Source organism: Cyprinus carpio, chromosome A24, assembly GCF_018340385.1.
Source record: "Cyprinus carpio isolate SPL01 chromosome A24, ASM1834038v1, whole genome shotgun sequence".
Taxonomy (NCBI): Eukaryota; Metazoa; Chordata; class Actinopteri; order Cypriniformes; family Cyprinidae; genus Cyprinus; species Cyprinus carpio.
In genome coordinates this window covers 7,435,665-7,454,847 of record NC_056595.1, presented here as the reverse complement: position 1 = coordinate 7,454,847, position 19,183 = coordinate 7,435,665, and the positions used below count along the sequence as shown (strand labels likewise).

General features: G+C 36.4%; 1 protein-coding gene and 1 pseudogene across 1 annotated transcript; one reads left to right on the top strand and one right to left on the bottom strand.

Moving 5' to 3' along the window:
• Positions 1-1,859: 1,859 nt before the first annotated feature.
• On the bottom strand, positions 1,860-8,580 carry LOC109049303 (E3 ubiquitin-protein ligase TRIM21-like). Its single transcript, XM_042714134.1, has 7 exons — positions 8,471-8,580; positions 6,032-6,606; positions 5,013-5,108; positions 4,542-4,775; positions 4,085-4,232; positions 3,873-3,899; positions 1,860-3,225 (listed from the first exon to the last, which is right to left on the bottom strand). Exons 2-7 carry the CDS (start codon positions 6,602-6,604, stop codon positions 2,648-2,650), a joined length of 1,656 nt encoding a protein of 551 aa, XP_042570068.1. The 5' UTR covers positions 6,605-6,606; positions 8,471-8,580; the 3' UTR covers positions 1,860-2,647.
• A 6,017-nt stretch (positions 8,581-14,597) lies between these two features.
• Positions 14,598-18,285, top strand: LOC109050395 (annotated as a pseudogene).
• Positions 18,286-19,183: the final 898 nt, after the last annotated feature.

Below are 19,183 nucleotides of genomic sequence, written 5' to 3'. Positions count from 1 at the left end.
ACTTTGCAGTGCCCCCTTCTGACTCTATAGAGTCACTACATGGGCCTCTAGCTCTTGAATAGTGTCCTCCAGCTCTCCATCCCTCGCTGCAGATGGAGGTCCTTGCTTTAATCGCAGAAATGTTGTTGATAACCTGAACAGCCGAGACAAAAGACTGTCTTACATTAAAGCAATAATCCTTTCAAGGCTTTGTGTTCTTGGGCATACAATGCAATAATAAAAGTGCCATAAAGTAAAGCTGACAGCATCCAGCTAGGTTGCATGTTTCTGGAGCTGCCAGTTGAGGTTAATGGAAATGATGATTAATAACTTTATCCTGGTATTGTGGATCTATTAGTTAGTTTGTGTTTGTGTACCTACGTAGTTTTTGCTCTTGTGTGCGGCTGTGGTGTTTGAGAAGTGTGTTCTCATTCTGTAGACGGTGACATTGGTCCTTCAGCTGCTTGCGTGGTATTCTGAACAATCGCTGGCATTCTTAATGAAGACAGAGAGACTTACAAAACAACCCAGAGGACTACGTACAATATTTGCCCAGAAGTTGCTTTTCCATTCAGAAGTTTTAGGGGAGTATTTATTTATTTATTACATTTATTAACACATTCTGTACAGTATACATTTAATTGATCAAAAGTGTCAATAAATATTTAGAATCTTACAAAATATTTATGTCAAATATTGTTCTTTCTCACTTTCTGGATTTAAATAATTCATAAAATTGTCAACCAGGATTGATAATAATATTTTTTTGAACACCAAATCATCATATTATAATATTGTGAATAATTTACAATATTACTATTGTATCTTTGATCCAACACAAATGCATATAGTGAAAAAATGTAAACATTCTAAATATAATAAAAAAAAAAACATACTGACCCAAAACCTTTCCATTCAAAAATATTTTAAACAACTTTCCTTGAACATCTTTCATCATTTATATTCATGCATCTTTCATGACCTCACAATTGAGAGACTGCATCAAATTCTTCATAAATCAAGTACTTTTATGAATTAGTTTATCATAACAGCAGGACCATTTATATTGACTATAGTGAAAGCAAACATGTGCATGGACACAAACTTCAAATTGATAATATTATAATGTAGAAACTTACTTTAATAACAAAAACATCTTAATAACTTTAAAAAAATGCTGGGTTCAGCCTGTTGGGTCATATTACATGGTTATCATTTTCCAGATGATCAGTGAGAGAAGAACGAAAGTGTCACATGTTTTTTTTTTTTTTTTTTTTTTTATGTAACGAGCAGCGGCAGAGAGTGAATTGATTATAGCCTACATGTTTGATCAATTTAGCCTTCTCAAATCATCACAACTCGCCTAAAATAAAATCTATATATAAAACAGTTCAAGCATATCACAATGTTAGTTTAAATGTTTGATCTAGATAAATGTGTGCTTTTAGATGCATATCCAATCGTTTGCGCTGAGAGTGGAAGCTGAAGCGGGCTTTGCAGGACCATACTGGGTTGGGCACACACACTGCATACAGCCCATAGACTGTAAAAAAGTCAAGTAGTGTCCGTGACGTCACACGTAGGTTTCCAAAGAGCGTTTTTGAAGCCTAAAGTAGGCAGAGCTGACCGTCACCATCTTGGCAACGCGTCACTCCCGGATTATCGAAAATAGTCAAAAAGGCGGGAGCTGGTTGCTGAAACCACGCCCACCTTTCTCGATGGTGGTGACAGCAGCGGCAATCCACCTGTCACTCAAATGGCCACGCCCTAAAATATGCAGAACTTTAAGGCTTAATATAATTTAAATGGATGAGTTATAAAAAAAAAATCACCCCCTCACAGTTGTCAAGAGGGGAAAAATTAGCTATATAGACAAAAATCATTTTTTGAACCAGGCTGTAAATGTTTTTTCTGCTGTAAAGTTGGGCATTTTAACATGGGGAGTCTATGGGATTGACTCCCTTTTGCAGCCAGCCTCTACTGACCAGTTGACGAATTACAGGTTAAGTCCACCACCATGGAAGTTTAATCTCCCGCCAAACGAACACGTGAACATGGCTTTGCTGTTGTGACAAAGTTTCCGTGCACTCCACTGACTAGTACAACAGATTGTGCTACTGATCTAGTGCACTAGTGATTTAGCTGTGATCACGCTATACGTTTGACTGGTTGAAACTTAGAAGTCTGACAGACCAGATGGCACGAGGTGAAGCTGAACAGATTTTAGAGTGCTATTTATTTATTTATTTATTTTATTTTTTTTATGAAAAATCTTTAATAGGTTGACTGACCACAAAGTCAAAACACAACCCATCAAATGGGTTACACCTATGGAGAAGCCACATACTGTATACAAACGTGTGTGTGAATAAAAGTTTTAGATTGCATAAGTTAACATTTTTCGTGACTGGAAATATTCTACACATTTAATTACAAGTGATTTGGAATCACAAATGTCATATTAAATCAAATCTTGAATAAACAATGGTTTGTGTTCTCATTGCATCATTTAACTAACTGGATATGCAGGTTATTCAGCAAAAATCAATAAACATTTGAATAGATTAACAAGTATCATCTCTTTGTCTTTATCAATAAACTCTATCAATTTTCTTCAATCTGACAACATTTGCTTTGTTACATTTCTATGTTTGTTGATTAACATTCTTTATATTGTGACAGTTTCATATGTTTTATCTCCATTGTCAATATTGACAGGTTGTATAACCAGTGGGGCATTGTTATTTCCTGTGTCATTCATGTCTGGGTTAAAGTAGGCCAGTAAGCTCTCTGTAAAGCGCTGTCCAGTGAATGAGTAGATATGTGTGCATGTTCTCACATCATAAAAGGATACCTGACCGTTTTCATAATCCACATATATGCCAATTCTTTGAGGAAGAGTCTTTAGTGACAGAAGCACTGATTCACAGTCACAAGCCCTGTACTCGGAGCCCCCTCTCAGGCAAACTGCCCAGTAACCATAGTCTGGGCTCAACGTCACCAAACCCTTCCTGTTGACAGATTTCCTGGCCACTCCCAAGTCCCAGGCTGTTTTACCTGAGACTCCAACTACCCAATAAGCCCTTCCCCTTGAGATGGGCTCTCTTGACAGGACACATGGTGCCATGTCAAAACGTTCAGCATTGTTTGGAACATTGCATTCTACATTGCCGTCAGTCACACACTTCCTGTCTGCAGACACCACCAACCAGGGGTTTGCTGTGTCAGGGTCAAGGGTCATATCCACTGCTAGAATTACATCAGGCAAACTATTAATAAGTTTTCTGATAAATAGAGGTATGCAATTTATAGTGTATTCACATGTTTTACTATAACAAAGAAGCAGTTGAAAATGTACCAGAACTGTAAAGATATGTAGATATGTAAGATTTTCAGAGATTAAAGTAAAGCTTCAAGATGGTTCAAAGTTTTTTTAAATAAAGACTTAAAGTTGTTAAAGATTTAAGAAAAAGTTAAATAAATAATTGAAAATATTTAAAATGGTTTGAAGACTCAAGTAAAGATTCAAGATGGCTCAAAGACTGAAGTTAAGATTCAGGATGGTTCAAGGACTCAAGTAAGGATTCAGTATGGTTAAAAAAATATATATTCAAGATGATTCAATGATACAAGAAAAAAGTAGATGGCTCAAAGACTCAAATGCAGATTCAAGATGGCTCAAGGGAGAAAAATCATTAAATGCATTAAACAAAACAAATTAAAAAATTGTTAAAAACATTAAGTTTCAAAATGGTTTCAAAACATAAATCATCATGAAAAGATTCATGTAAAGACTCAAGATTGAGTCTTTTTAATAGAGATTTTATTAGGTATTTTATATTCCAAGTCTATAGAATATTTATAGATCCATATCTTAAATTATATTATAATACCTGCATACTGGGATATTGCCTCAAGTTCTGTAGAAAAAATAAATAAATTAAAATAATTTAAAAAAAGAAATACATATACATATATATATATATATATGTGTGTGTGTGTGTGTGTGTATTCCATCACAATTATATGTAACTTCCTTCACAATTAGAATACTAACATTTAGTTATTGTTTTTAGCTACCAAATTACAGAAACATAATAGTAACCTCTCTTTGTGACGGTGTATATTTGTGTTTTCAGCAGTTCTTCTGCAGCATTCAGGGTTTCTCTGAGCACCTCCAGACCCTGATGGGTGTGCACACTGAGCTGAGACCAGCTTTTACACTTAGGCACCTCACCTGGACTACGGAAAGCCTGGAAGGGTCAAATACAAATACAATAATTAAAGTTATCACCCTGTGTCACAACATTCAGTATTTATATATATATATATATATATATATATATATATATAGAATATATATAATATATATATATATATATATATATATTTTTTTTTTTTTCATTTTTTTTATTTACTTTGTTTTTTTCTTTGTTTTTTTTTTACTAAACACACTGAAGAATGTCCTAAATTCATACTGAAATATCCATTGTTTTATTATTCTAAATGAGCAATCAACCTGCAGATCCAGCTGAAAAGATGCTAAAGCACAGAAGAGTAACCTGTATAAGGTTGAGGTGATCCTCAGAACATGACAGCTTTTCCAGTTCAGAGTTTCTAGCATTCAGTTTAGCGATCTCCCTCTCCAGCTCTTTAATGAGGCTCTCTACACGTTTCTCTTCAGTTTTCTGTTTGTGTTTCATCTTCCTGAGCAGCTCAGACTGGCTTCTGTCAATAAACTGCTGCAGTGCAGTGAAGACTTCAACACTGTATGCCATCTCTCTTTCTATGTTCTCCTAAAAGGGCAACAAATCAACAAATCAAGAAAGGTGTGTGAAATGCATACCTACTTTGGCAAGCTAATAGGATGAGATTCTTAACCACTTTAGGTGGCAGCTTTATCATCTGTTTTAGCATTACATTTAATTTCATTAAGCCTATGTCACCTTGTCTGCAAAGAACAAAGTTTTGAACATAATTACAATTAGATTAAATAAAAAAGTGAATATAACCTGTAGTTTGTAGGGTCTTACTTTATTTAGTTTTATAGAGTGTCTGAGTTCATCAACTTTACTCCATCTTTCCATAATCATCCGCTTCAGGTCAGACTGTGTCTTTAATAACTGAGTCTATGACAAAGACAGAGAGAATATGGATATGCTCACAATTATGTCTCATGAAAATACAGAAACTACATGAGAATGTCTGAAAAACAAAACACATGTTGATAAAAAAGAAATTATAAACAAAAAAAATAATACAAAATCAAAATCAAGAATGCCTCTTTGATTCAAAATCATAGGTAAAAGTGCTTTGTAGACTTTTTCGATATATGTCTTTGTTGTTTTGTCGTGAATTATGACCCAGACAAGTTCTTTGTGTGGTCACCCATTTATAACTTTTTTATACAGTAATTTTTAATAATTTATATTTTTTTAAATAATTGTTTCTGTTTGTTTGTTTTCCCATGTCAGATCAAATGCAAATTAGCTGAAATGTAAAATAGTTGCATTTAAAATGTAAAATATTTGCACTTGAAATTTGAAAATATTGCATGTTTGTAGACTTTCATATAAAAAACACAACAGTCAGTCTCCAGTAAAAGAAGTAAAAATTGAAGTAATAAAAGTAAGTAATTATTATTATTATTATTAATAATAATTATAAACCTTTTTAGACAGATCAACCATGAACTGACATTAAGTAATGAGACATTTTGCATAAGCATAATGCATAATGTTTTTTAATTTATTTATTATTATTATTATTATTATTAATACTGTTAAATTTTGTTAGATCCTGAACTGCTGAATTCCCTGTGAATAACAAAACTCCTCATAATGAGATCCAGCATGTTGGAAATGGAAATGACATCAAAAGTGATCAGCACTGATGGCCTTGCTAATAAAAAATATATCACACCACACTCAAAATATATCAAAATATCTACACATATTTTTAAAATTTTTCAAAAAAATATAATATAATACAACACTCCTTTTGCTCTTTGCTTTGAATAAAATGACAATCATTCACTGGACAAGTAGCAAACCTTTCTCTCTGCCCATTCTTTCGCCACTGGTATTGTGTGGTGTGTGCTGTGTTCTGTATTCATGCAAAGCACACAAATAGCAGACTGGTCATATCTGCAGTAAAGCTCCAGGGGTCTTTCGTGTATCCTGCAAATTCGCTTGTCCATCCGCTGAGGCTGCACCATTGTGTGCTTGGTGAACCTGGAGGTGTGAGAAGTCATATGTACCTCACAGTATGATGCCACACACACCAGGCATGATCTTACAGCACAGGACGCTTTTTCTAATGGGCACATGTCACATAAAACATTGTCTGATGTGACTGGATGATACTCTGTTGACCTCTGACCCCTCTGATTACGGATTTGTTTGGCCATCTCACAAGCAAAAGAATTTTCACAGAGCTCTGGTGTTTCCTGGAAAACCGTGGAGCATTTGGGGCAATGGGAGGAGCCAGATGCTGTCCACTGTGCAAGGATACATGACTGGCAAAACGTATGACCACATGGGAGGGACACAGGAAGGGTGAAAACATCTAGACACACCGAGCACTGGAACAACTCCTCTGACAGAAGCGGGGTGGAGGATGACATCACTAGGGTGGATAAACAGGGAAGAAAACACAGTGGCATCATGAATAATAATTAGACATATTTAGAAACAAGGACAAATAGCAACAAGATGAATATAAACACGAATGGGGTGGCAGATTTTACATGTGGCTGGTGCCATTAAAGAGCAAACACTGAAATAGCAATGACTAAAGTAACAGTTAATAGAGATGATATTTATTTTTTCATTATAAATCCCAATAAACTACACTCAGAAAGCACCAGTTACTATGATCTTCAAGTTAAATTCACACACACAAATCAACACTCTTATTCCAGAAAGAACATTTGGTGGAAAAGACTCATTCTGAACTGCTCTACATCTCAAAAGAGTCCATGGTTGTCCACATTTACAGATCAACAATGCCTTTGTGGTGTTCAGAAAGTTGGCCCATCTAGTCATGACAATGTAATAAAAAGGAACAACAGATAGGTCTAAGCATAATTTACAGTGCCAAGTCTGAATTTGTCCCCACCATGTTTTTATTATATGTTATAATGTGTGGTAATCCAGTGCTGGAATTTGGTATTATATATGTATATAGCAACTTTCTTTTCAGTGAAATCACAAATCACAATGTAATGATAATAAAAAATAATAAAAAATAAATATGCTTCCAGTGATGTACATCTGCATTTAATTAATTAATTGGTATATTTAGTGTACTTATATGTATATATTGTACTTGCAGATAATATTAATGAAATAAAAGACCCCTTAAGTGAAACACTTTCATATTTCTTAAAAAAAGATGTATGTACTCTTTTAAAGATGTACGTTCTACACTTATTTATGTTGACTAACATATTAAAACACATGTGAAGTAATTGATTATACTTTTAACTGTAGTGTCTTATTTTTATATTTAAAGTTAAAATATTCTTAAAAAATACTAAATTGAAACTTCACTATTTGTTTAATTACAAATATATGTAAATATATAACATGTGTTTCATTAAAAATGACATCAATGTATATTTTAGTTGATCATATAAAAGTAAAACCATATTTCCAAGACAACAGAAAAAAAATGTTCATTAATTTTCAATTAACATGCAATTAAGTGTCTGAAATAGTTACATTTGTGAATAAGTATATTATTTGAATGTACAGTATATTAAGTCCGTAATAAGGACTCTTGCAAAGGAGAGTATTTGCTCAAATTATTGTATGAATACACTAAACAAACTGCGTAAAAATAAATAAATAAATAAATAAATAAATAAATAAATAAATAAATAAAATTAAAAAAGCCTTTGAGACTGGCTCATGGTGTGTGTCACGCCCATGGACTCATTTCGTTGTGTTTTTTCCTCCCCATGTGTGCCGTGTTCCCTTTTAATTAGTCATTCCTTACACCTGTGTCTTCCCAATTATCCTGTGTTCAAAAGCCCTTTCAGTTTGCGTTTGTCGGTTATACTTGTTGAATGTCCTGCTTGTTCTCTGTTTCTTGTGGACTATTAAAGACTATTGTTCATGTTATTCCAGCAACTCCTCGTTCCTCTCCTTTGAATTGTGACAATGTGGGTGTGTGTTTTGTCTTTTGTTCATGTATGCACTTGTTAGAAATAAAGAAAAAACTATATGTGTGAAAGCTTTGAACGTCCTGTGAATTCTGCTTTCGTTAGGTGTTTCATGTTCAGAGTTTCATCTCGCTGCCTTCTCACTAAACATTCACCAAGAGGTCAAAGTCCATTAAAGGCAGGTGAGCACTATACTCAGTTAGTGTAGTGCCCAATAAATAATTTACAATTGTTACTTTCATTGTAAATCTACAGGCAAATCATGAGTACATTTTTTTTAAAGTATCCATTCCCTGTAATAAGCATTTGTAACAGAACTCTTACCTGCAAGAAAAGATGTTTCAGTCAGGAAACAGAAGAAGCAATGTTTTCTCCAGCAGCTGAATGACAATTGTAAGTGATTGCGAGGTTTAACCCCACCTCTTTGGCAGGGATGGGATCCTGCTCCATGGAACTGTTGAGTCAACTGCTGAGTAAAGGTGTGTAATGCAGAAGCCCTTAACCATGCCATACCACTAACATCTAGCATATTCCTTTTAAACTGCTTGTATAAATAATATGGAATAAAGTTTTTCAGAGAAATCTGTTTTATTTTGTAATTGTGTTTAGTTTGTGAATGGAAAGAATGGAAACAGCAAAAAGCAGAAAATATAGTAGGATACAATCTGTATCATTCAATGCACTATAAAGTATTGAATCAAAACTTGTACTGTAATATATATCAAGTATAATATAAAGACACTAGAGAGGTAAGTCCACTTTTGCATTTTATGTACTTATAGTACTTATTAAATAAATAATATATAACCTAGTAAGAAAATTTAATTATTTAAGAAAATTATATAAGTGAAAATGGAATGTAGTTTCCAGGCGCTTAATCACATTAACTGAAATGAAGATGTATTACATTTTAAATTTATACTTAATGCAGTTAATTAAATTAGAGTGCTTTTCTACTTAAGTAAAACTTTAGTATATCTTTATATAATTTAATTATTACTTATTTTGTTTTTTTAAATATATCTTAAGTGTACTGTTAAATGTTCTGATAAGAATTTATGGAAACTAAAATATATTTTAATGTAATTTCTATTTAAACTTGCCATGTATTTAAATATATTTGTAATTACACATCTGTAATGATGAAGTTGGAATTTAGTACATTATAACTGTTAACTTTAAATGTAACATGAAATAACACAGTACAGTTAAAAATATATTAAGTACTTTACACCTGAGCTATAGTAGAGTATGTTAGTGAACAATAAATAGTCACTTGTATTTTAGTAGTGTTTTAGTCATATTTTTGCAAATTAATGGCATTATTGCTAAAGCAGACACTTAAAAAAAATAAAAAACACATCAAACATCAACAACACCAACAAATTCTAACCTCTGAAAATAAAACAAATTTTAATGTATTTTATAATTTTATATATTATATTATTGTATTTATGTTTTTTTTTTCTTAACTATTTCACTAATTATACCAATAACGATAGGAGCAATTGGCCACATCCATTATATATAACAGATCCCCCAAAACACAGCAAAAAATATTAACACAACTCTACATTTATACAAAAACCAATAAAAACAGAAAAAAACTAAAAACACAGCATAAAAGTTCAAGTCAAGTTGAGCTTTATTGTCATTCCGCTACGTGTTGACAACAATGAAGTAAAACAGTATTAACCTATACACAATAACCCACTGACAGATTTTGACTTTAAATATACTATATATAAATGTTCACACACACACAAAAAAAAAAAAAGAAAAAAAAAAAAAAAAAAAAAATACTTCACATAATACTGTACATATGTGCAAAGACATCGTAAGTCAAGCAGCTGGCTGGGGAACAGTGCAAGGTGATTTGTAGTGCACGAGCATGTAAACACACATATTACTGAGTCTTTTGTGGGATTATGTACATACAGCAGTGTGTTTGAAAAGTGTCTAGTGCGCATAGAGGAGAATTGCACAAAATAGATTTGAATTGCAAAAAAAAAAAAAAAAAAAAAAAAAAAAAAACATTTCAGACAGTTTTTCTGTAATGTGGTAAGGTTGGGGGTGATTGGGGGTGGAGGAGGTGAGATGGTCCTTGTTTCAGGAGGTAGGGGGAAGGTGGGGTGATTTTAGTTCAGGGCTCTCACAGCCTGGGGGAAAAAGCTGTTGAGCAGTCTCGCGGAGTGGGCTCTGATGCTCCAGTACCGTCTTCCTGATGGTAGGAGCTGGAAGAGACTGTGGGAGGGATGGGTGGGGTCCTTCACAATACTGTTGGCTTTGCTGGAGCATTGTGTTGGAAAATGTCCAGGATGGAGGGGAGAGGGGCAGCAATGATCTTTGCAGCTGTGTCCGCTGTAGGGTCTTGCGGTCTGCTGCACTACAGCTCCTATACCAGACAGTGATGCAGCTGGTCAGCACACTCTCAATGGTTCCCTTGTAGAATGTGGTGAGGATGGGTGGAGGGAGACTTGCTTTTTTCAGCAGGTGGAGAAAGTGTATGGCTGTTGTGCCTTCTTGGAGAGTGACATGGTGTCGGTGGTCCATGTGAGATCACACCCCCCAGGAATTTAGTGCTGCTGACTCTCTCCACAGTCGAGCTGTCGATGGTCAGTGGGGGATGCTCAACGGAGTTTCTCCTGAAGTCCATCACAAACTCCTTTGTCTTATTCACATTGAGGGACAGGTTGTTAGTGCCACACCATTCAGCCAGCTTTGTTACTTCCTCTCTGTAGTGTGTTTCATCGCTGTTGCTGATGAGACCTACCACCGTTTTGACATCTGCGAACTTGATGATGTGGTTGGAGCTGAACTTGGCAGTGCAGTGGTGGGTCAGCAGCATGAAGAGCAGCGGGCTGAGCACACAGCCTTGTGGGGCACCTGTGGTCAATGTGGTAGTGCTCGAGGTGTTGTGGCCGAAACGGACTGACTGAGGTCTTCCAGTTAGGAAGTCCAGAATCCAATTACAGACGGAATTGTTAAGGCCCAGCAGGTTTAGTTTATTAATGAGCTGTTGTGGTATTATTGTGTTGAATGCTGAGCTGAAGTCGATGAACAGCATTTTAACACAGGAGTCTTTAACACACTTCTGTTTTGTGATCTTTGATGTTCACTCACTTAGCACACGCATCATTTGGATCAAAACTAAATCGTAAAGATAAGACCATTTATAGGGGCATTCACTATAAACATAATTTATTTTCAACCTTAGGCATACACCACTTTCAGGCGAAAGTGAATCTAGCAGCCTGTGTGAAATACGCTAGACTGTTACTACTTATCCCTCTCATTCTGCACCAGTACGAATACATGCACACGTTGCGCATGTTTTGCCAGCTTGAGTTTTTCTGCAATATATGAGTGGCTTTAAAATATATATCGCAACAAGTTTCATATAAAAAAATAAAATAAAATAAAAAACGTGACTTCTATTTATGAAAATATCACAGTTAGGAGATTTATAACGTGGTTCCCTGCATTATTAAAATAAAGCGTGTGATTACAGTTTTAAGCCGCTGCAATGGAGCAGCTCTAATGCTATAAAATTAAAAAATTAAAGATGAACCAAAAAAGAAAGTAACAAAACCTTGTAAAATACATTTTAATGGACATAATTAAGTATGAAAATAACCAAAGGATATACAGTCAAACCAAAAATTATTCAGACACCAGATATAATTGTTTATATTTTTTTACTAGTGGGTGCAGGACACTAAAGTGCATATATGTAAGTGAGGATAGCAAAAAAAAAAGTAAACTGTGACAAATTTTATCCAAAAATGCTTCATACAGTGGACTAGCAGTAAAACTGATACAAATTTTCGAGTCTGAAAAAAAAAAAAAAGAAGTTCATTTAAGTGGAAGTTTTTCATGAACCTGGATGACAACATGCCCAAGAGACTACAGACTGTCATTGAGGCTAAGGGTTTCCCGACTAAGTATTGATTGTTGTGTAAATACTGTCATACTAACAGCTGTATGAATAATTTTTGGTTGACTGTAATCCATTACATACCTTTCTACCAAAGTTATCTAATATTATCAAGCTGAATTTGTTATGACACAGTTTAACTCTTAGTTCTTGTCATATTTTATTACCATCTTCTAAACTATAGAGAATAATCTGAGATAATGTGAGAAATGTTAAAGGTGTCTGAATAAATTTAGTTTTGACTGTTTCTATTTAATAAATGAAGTTAACCAGCTAACATTATACATACTCTTTTGGTTTCTGTACCCAATATTTTAAAAATTTACAAAAGCAATAAAAATATTGGTATCGGTACTCGGTATCGGCAAGTACCAAAAATAAAAGTATCGGTATCGGGCGAGTACTGGAAAAAGTGGTATTGGTGCATCCCTACTTGTAAGTGTTCATTAAATGTGTAACGTTAATTATGTGAGTAGGTCTGCTCATGTCTGAACAAAAAGATTATAGCTTGTATTTCTTTAGTACATTTTTAAATTAATGCAAAAACTAAAATGAATTGTAAATCTGAAAATTGAATTGTTTAATTGTGCTCAGCATGGTGGGCCGCATTTGAATTTGTGACAAGCCGCATGCGGCCCGCGAGCCACGGGTTGAGAACCACTGCTCTACACAAATGACTGCACCTCTAAAGAACCCTCTGTCATGCTCCTGAGGATTGCAGATGACACCAAAGTCATCGGCCTCATCCAGGACGAAGACGAGTCTGCTTACAGACAAGAGGTTGAGCAGCTGGCTGTCTGGTGCAGTCACAACAACCTGGAGCTCAACACGCTCAAAACTGTGGAGATGATCGTGGACTTCAGAAGAAACTCCCCTGCTCTCCCCCCACTCACCATCATGAACAGCACTGTGGCTAGCAGGTTATAAATAGACCTGAAATGGACACACCTTCAAGTTATACCTTTGACAGCCAGACACACCCATAGTGCAGCAATGAGGCGCAGCATCTCATTCCCGAATTTCAGGGAACAGGGTTACAGTCTCACAGAGCCTGCAAAGTCCAACAAAGGAACTGCCGCTTTTTTGGGCAGCCTCAACCACTTAGCTCCCTAATTGAAGCAGGCAACTAGAGGGTACTTTCTTACAGTGACCCCATCAATCAGAGCGTGGCAAGCTGAAATGGTGGCCACATAGACACAGGTCTCTCACCAAGTGAGCCTTATCTGCCGGGAGAAACTTTATGAGAGCTTCTTCGTACCTCTTTTGCTCTTGGAACCTACTGACGACCACATTAACAGAGCTGCCAAACAGGCTGGAATGAGACACCAAGGAGGAATGCCCGGTCCCTGTCCTTGATGCCCGTGAGGTTCAGCCACAGGTGCCTCTCCATGGTGACCACAGCAGCCATAGAACAGCCTATGGTCATGGTCATCTGCTTAGTTGCCCAGAGAGACAGATCTGTGGCCTGGCGAAGTTCTAAAAATGCCTCCCCATCAATGCCCCAGCTCACACTCAGATCTTTCAGCAGGTTAGCCTGGCACGCCTGCAGAACCACCATGGTGTGCAGGGCAGTACCAGTCTGACCTGTTGCCTGGAATTGCTCTCCCCACCAGCGTGGATGTTACTCTTCAGGTGAGGAAAATTAGCTTTTTCAGCGATGATGCACTTTTAAGGGAGAGAAAGCCCATGAACGCCACTTCCACCTGGGGCATCATCAAGTAGCCCGGTGCCATTGCACCCACGATAGTCAAATAAATTGACATTGAGGGCACAAAGACATGACTCGTCATGGAGATCGCCAAAGAAGGGGAGAGACAATCTCTGAGGTCCTTCCTTTTTGTCACCTGACAGAAAACTGTAACCAGCTTTGGGGGCTTGGAGGTCTCTTGCTCCTGCGGCCAGTCCAACTTTAGTCTGGCCACTGCCCAAGTCACCACCTCGAGTAACTCCTCATACACTTTATCCTCGTAAGAGGTGTGATTTGACGTAGTTCTCTCGATCTCCATCTCTGCTGAAGAAAGAGATGAGGTGTTCTCTACCCAATCCGAAGTGCCGGGGCACGCTTCAGAAGTGGGCGCTAGGACCTCGTCGACCTCAGCCAGATCGACGTGTGACCCTCACGATCTTAATCAGGGAGTGGAGGCTCGCTTCTCTTTGAAAAAAAGAGAGCCATGCACAAAGCAATTGATGGGTAAGACATTGCAGTACTCGCACTCTCCCTCGAACAGGAGGATAGCGTGCTCATTCTTCAAGAAGTCAAAGCAAAAGGTATGCAGGTCATCCTCCAAGATGGCCTTCGAACAAGGAGGTATGCATTTCTTCATGCAATCCCTCAACATAGCCATGATGCAACTTTACTTATTTTCTTATTTTGTAAACAAACAAAAAACTTAAAAATAGCACAGAGCACAAAGCACACACACACAATACAGTTAAATAGGGCTGTATAAAGTCTATAGACTTCAATTAGACATAACTGTATACGACTGATCATAGCACTGTCTCTTATGCTGTCATGTTTCCAAGGAAACACAGTTTCTGTATGCAAATTATAAAATGTCCAAGAATAAATATTGTTGTTGCCATAGTTCATAGTTAGTTAGTTAGTTCACTAGAGTTGTTACTTCTACAGTTATTCACCTTTTCTGAGAAAAACTCTTCAAATCAAGTCAGCATCAGTAATTACTTTGAAGATTTTTTTCTTTTCTTTTCTTTTCTTTTCTTTTCTTTTCTTTTCTTTTCTTTTATGATTAAGACATTTCTTTTTCAGATATTTTTCATTTCTTAACAGTTTTTTTCTTTCTTTCTGAGATTTACTGGACAGGGTCTTCCACACATCCTCTTGTGCCATTATTTTCAGTTATGCATTTGATTCTTGACACGGCTGGTATGAGGTTTGTAAATATGGGTGTCCGTGTTCGGCGGACTGCTGACTCAGCAGAACCAGAACCTGAACCACAACCAAAATCAGAACATGAGCACCATCCTGCTCACCCAACTCATCATGACTATGAAAACATGAAGAACAAGTTCATGAATGAACTGGAACATCTTCCATGTAAGTACCTACACTTAGCCCTACATTAAAATAAAAGTGCAAGACTAAAAAAAAGCACAAAACCGCACAAACTTAATCAAGTAGATATACACCGCACTTAATTTCATTAAAATACAGAATACAGATTTTGTTGTGATTGTGTAACCTCACAGGAAACAATACATCTCACTGCACTTAATTTCATTAAAATACAGAATACAGATTTTGTTGTGATTGTGTAACCTCACAGGAAACAATATCATTCTTCATTTTCATTTTTTCTCTGACTCATTATCTGCATTTGATTAGAAGTCAGATTGCATAAATGGAGCACTTTGATTTATAGTTTTTGTTTAGCTTTACAGACAATGATCATTTCAAATTAAAAGTACATTGAACTGATGTGACATAACACTAAGCGACTATTGTCCTGTGTGATTTATGTCCTGTACCTGTTTCCATGGAGACTGACCAGCTTTCTGTTCTCTGTAGTGCCGATGTGGGCTGTAGGAGCCATCATAGTGGTGGTTCTCGCCCTTGTGGCTTGTTTTACATATTGCATTTTCAAGAAATGCTTTGGCAAAAGGAAGAAATCCAAGAAAGCTCGAGAGAAATTGAAGGGACTGAAGGAGAGGGTGAAGGAGAACTACATCATTAGAAGAATGGCATCTACGCTCATATTAGTCCTGTGTTTCTCTCTTATTCCGAGGTCACTGTAGCCACCAGATCCAGTCTGTATCCAAGTCAGAGGGGTCACTGCAGTCACCCGGATCCAGTATGTATCCAGCCCAGATGGTGGATCAGCACCTAGAAAGGACCTCTACAGCCCTGAAAGACAGCGGAGACCAGGACAACTAGAGCCCCAGAGAACAGATCCCCTGTAAAGACCTTGTCTCAGATGACCACTGCGACAAGACCACAGGAAACAGATGATTCTTCTGCACAATCTGACTTTGCTGCAGCCTGGAATTGAACTGCTGGTTTCGTCTGCTCAGAGGAGAACTGTCCCCCCAACTGAGCCTGGTTTCTCCCAAGGTTTTTTTCTCCTTTCTCTCACTGATGGAGTTTTGGTTCCTTGCTGCTGTCGCCTCTGGCTTTGCTTAGTTGGAGACACTTCATTTACAGTGATATCGTTGACTTGATTGCAAATATTGCACAGATACTATTTAAACTGAACTGAGCTGCATGATGACATCACTGAATTCAATGATGAACTGCCTTTAAACTGTCATTTTGCATTATTGACACACTGTTTTCCTAATTAATGTTGTTCAGTTGCTTTGACACAATCTTTTTTGTTTAAAGCGCTATATAAATAAAGATGACTTGACTTGACTTGGTTGAGATGCCCTTGAGCAAGGCACCGAACCCCCAACTGCTCCCCGGGCGCCGCAGCATAAATGGCTGCCCACTGCTCTGGGTGTGTGTTCATGGTGTGTGTGTGTGTTCACTGCTGTGTGTGTGCACTTTTTGACCTTTAAAATCACACCACCAATTCAAAAAATGCCTCACCAAACTAAACTATACATCACTTAAATAAAAATGACTATTTTTTAACTAAGATTAATAATGCTTTAGGAATATTTTTCACTATTAGTTCTTGTTAACTAATGTAGAGTTTTACCAAAATGATATATGTGACAGAATAAAAATACCTGTATAGCTAGATTTAAGATTTAAGTTAAAACACATAATATCCATTGTAATTTAAAATATATTTTCATATTCCATGGACATACTGTATAAAATATGACTATCCATCCTTGCAGGAGGACAGAGAGAAAAAGAGGAGAAGAGGAGAAGTACAAAAAGAGAAGCAGGAAAACCTTTCTCTTTGGATTACAACTTCACTGATTGATGTATTAAACTCCTCATTAGGAATATACCATAACAGGTAACTCGTTGAGTTGCAGTGATGTAACAAGAAAATGGAAGGTATATGTCTTAATTTTGTGTCAACAGCTGATAGTTGGAGTTCTTCAGGCTCAAGACCTTCCCGCTATGGATATTGGTGGCACATCTGACCCATATGTGAAAGTTTACCTGCTTTCAGACAAGAAGAAGAAATCTGAAACCAAAGTCCAGCGCAAAAACCTGTGCCCTGTGTTTAACGAGACCTTTATCTTCATAGTTTTTTCTTCTTTAATGTTTTTGTTTGTTAATAAAGTACGAAGCCATGTTCTGACTTACGCACATGATGAGTTACAGCAGTGGTTCCCAATTCTGGTCCTGGAGAACCACCAGCACTGCACATTTTATATGTCTCCCTATTCAAACACACCTGATTCAACCCATCAGCTCATTAGTGAAGACTCCAAGACCTCAAATGTGTGTGTCAGATAAGAGAGACACCAAAAGTGTGCAGTGTTGGGACCAGGATTGGAAACCATATTTATTGTAAAAATTTTTTTTTTTTCTTCTCCACAACAGAACAATCCAGACAAAATTTTTACTCCGCCATATTATACGCCAACTACTAAAAAAATTCCACAGGAGAATCTTGGAGACATTTGTATTTCTCTGCGTTATGTGCCCACTTCTGGTAAACTCACCGTCAACATAATGGAGGCCAAAAATCTCAAAAAGATGGATGAATGTAATTTATCAACAATAATCCAAAATCACACAAAAAAAAAAAAAATAAAAAAATCATTACTACTACATAGACAACGATACTACTACCTTTCTAAAATCCGTAAAACAATACTACTTCTTCCTGTGTCAGATCCGTATGTCAAGATTGTGTTACAGCATAATGAAAAGCGTTTGAAGAAGAAGAAATACATACTTTAACGAGAGCTTCAGCTTTGAGGTTCCATTTGAACAGATTCAGGTGATGTGTGATCATTCTTAAATCTGATATAGCCTATATTTTATCAATTACTGTACATGTAATGTCCACAATGGAATAAATTCATATTCTAAAGTCCAAAACAACTCTATCCTAATGCAGAAATTCCAGCTCCTCATTATTGTGTATGACTATGACAAGCTGGGAAGCAACGACCCTATTGGCAAAACCTTTACTGGTTTTGGTGCCACAGGCATCAGCTTACAGCATTGGTCAGAAATGCTGGCCAATCCAAGATGTCCAGTGGCCCAGTGGCACACGCTTCAACCGGACAAAGAGGTGGAAGCTGCTCTGAAAGCACCACATCGCTAATCATCGTCATGGTAATAACATATACTGTACACAAACAATAAACAACCAAATCAACAACAAAAATGAATCAACCAACAGGCACTACATGCATGAGCTTTGCTAGCATGACCAGTGATCTTTACAGTTTATGTTTTGTGATAAGATAATTAAACAATTATTTCTTATTTTAATCAAAACATATCCAAATTACAACATCAAAAATGATTTTGTGCAAATATAAAATGAGATAATTAAATATTTTCTTCTGCATTTCATTAATAGCTATGCAAATGACAACAGTTAAAATGGTTATATTTATATAGATTGCTATTGTCAAAAAAAATAGTTTATTTTGTTCCACTTTTGTATTCGTAATGCTAAAGTCACTTTGTGTTTGAAAATGCAAATCAAACTAAATGGATGTATCATTTGTTTCTTGTGTGTGCTCTATTTAACTACATTTGAATGCCAAGAACCCTCTTATGAGGGACTGTCTTTCTAAAATCAAAGCCATAAAGCAGCTATATATTTTTCATGTAAACAAAATGCCAATTTCTGTCATGAAACTCTAGATGGTGCAGGATGATGGGTGCTTAACACAAACTGATGATATTTACAGTGTTAAACTACTTGGCACAAGCTGATTGGTTCATGATGCATTCGCAGCCAATGAGCTTGCTGATTTATATTTAAATGACCGGTTAGTATTCCCGAGAGCAGGGGTTCCCAGACACATTTCTGGAGCCCTGCAAACTCTGCATGTTTTCCATGTTTCTTTAATCAAACACACCTGATTCAGATCATCAGCTCATAGAGACTCCAAGACCTAAAATGGGTGTGTCAGACAAAGGAGAAATGCAAAATGTGCAGTATTGTGGGGGCTCCAGGATCGTGGCTGGGAACCACTGCACTAGAGCATTT

Coding starts and splice junctions, on each gene's coding strand:
- LOC109049303 (XM_042714134.1), bottom strand. CDS start 6,604: ATGTCATCCTCCACCCCGCTTCTGTCAGAGGAGTTGTTCCAGTGCTCG. Junction 3,900..4,084: donor ATACACCGTCACAAAGAGAG/GTTACTATTATG, acceptor TTTTTTCTACAG/AACTTGAGGCAATATCCCAG. Junction 3,226..3,872: donor GGCAATATCCCAGTATGCAG/GTATTATAATAT, acceptor TAATTCTAGCAG/TGGATATGACCCTTGACCCT.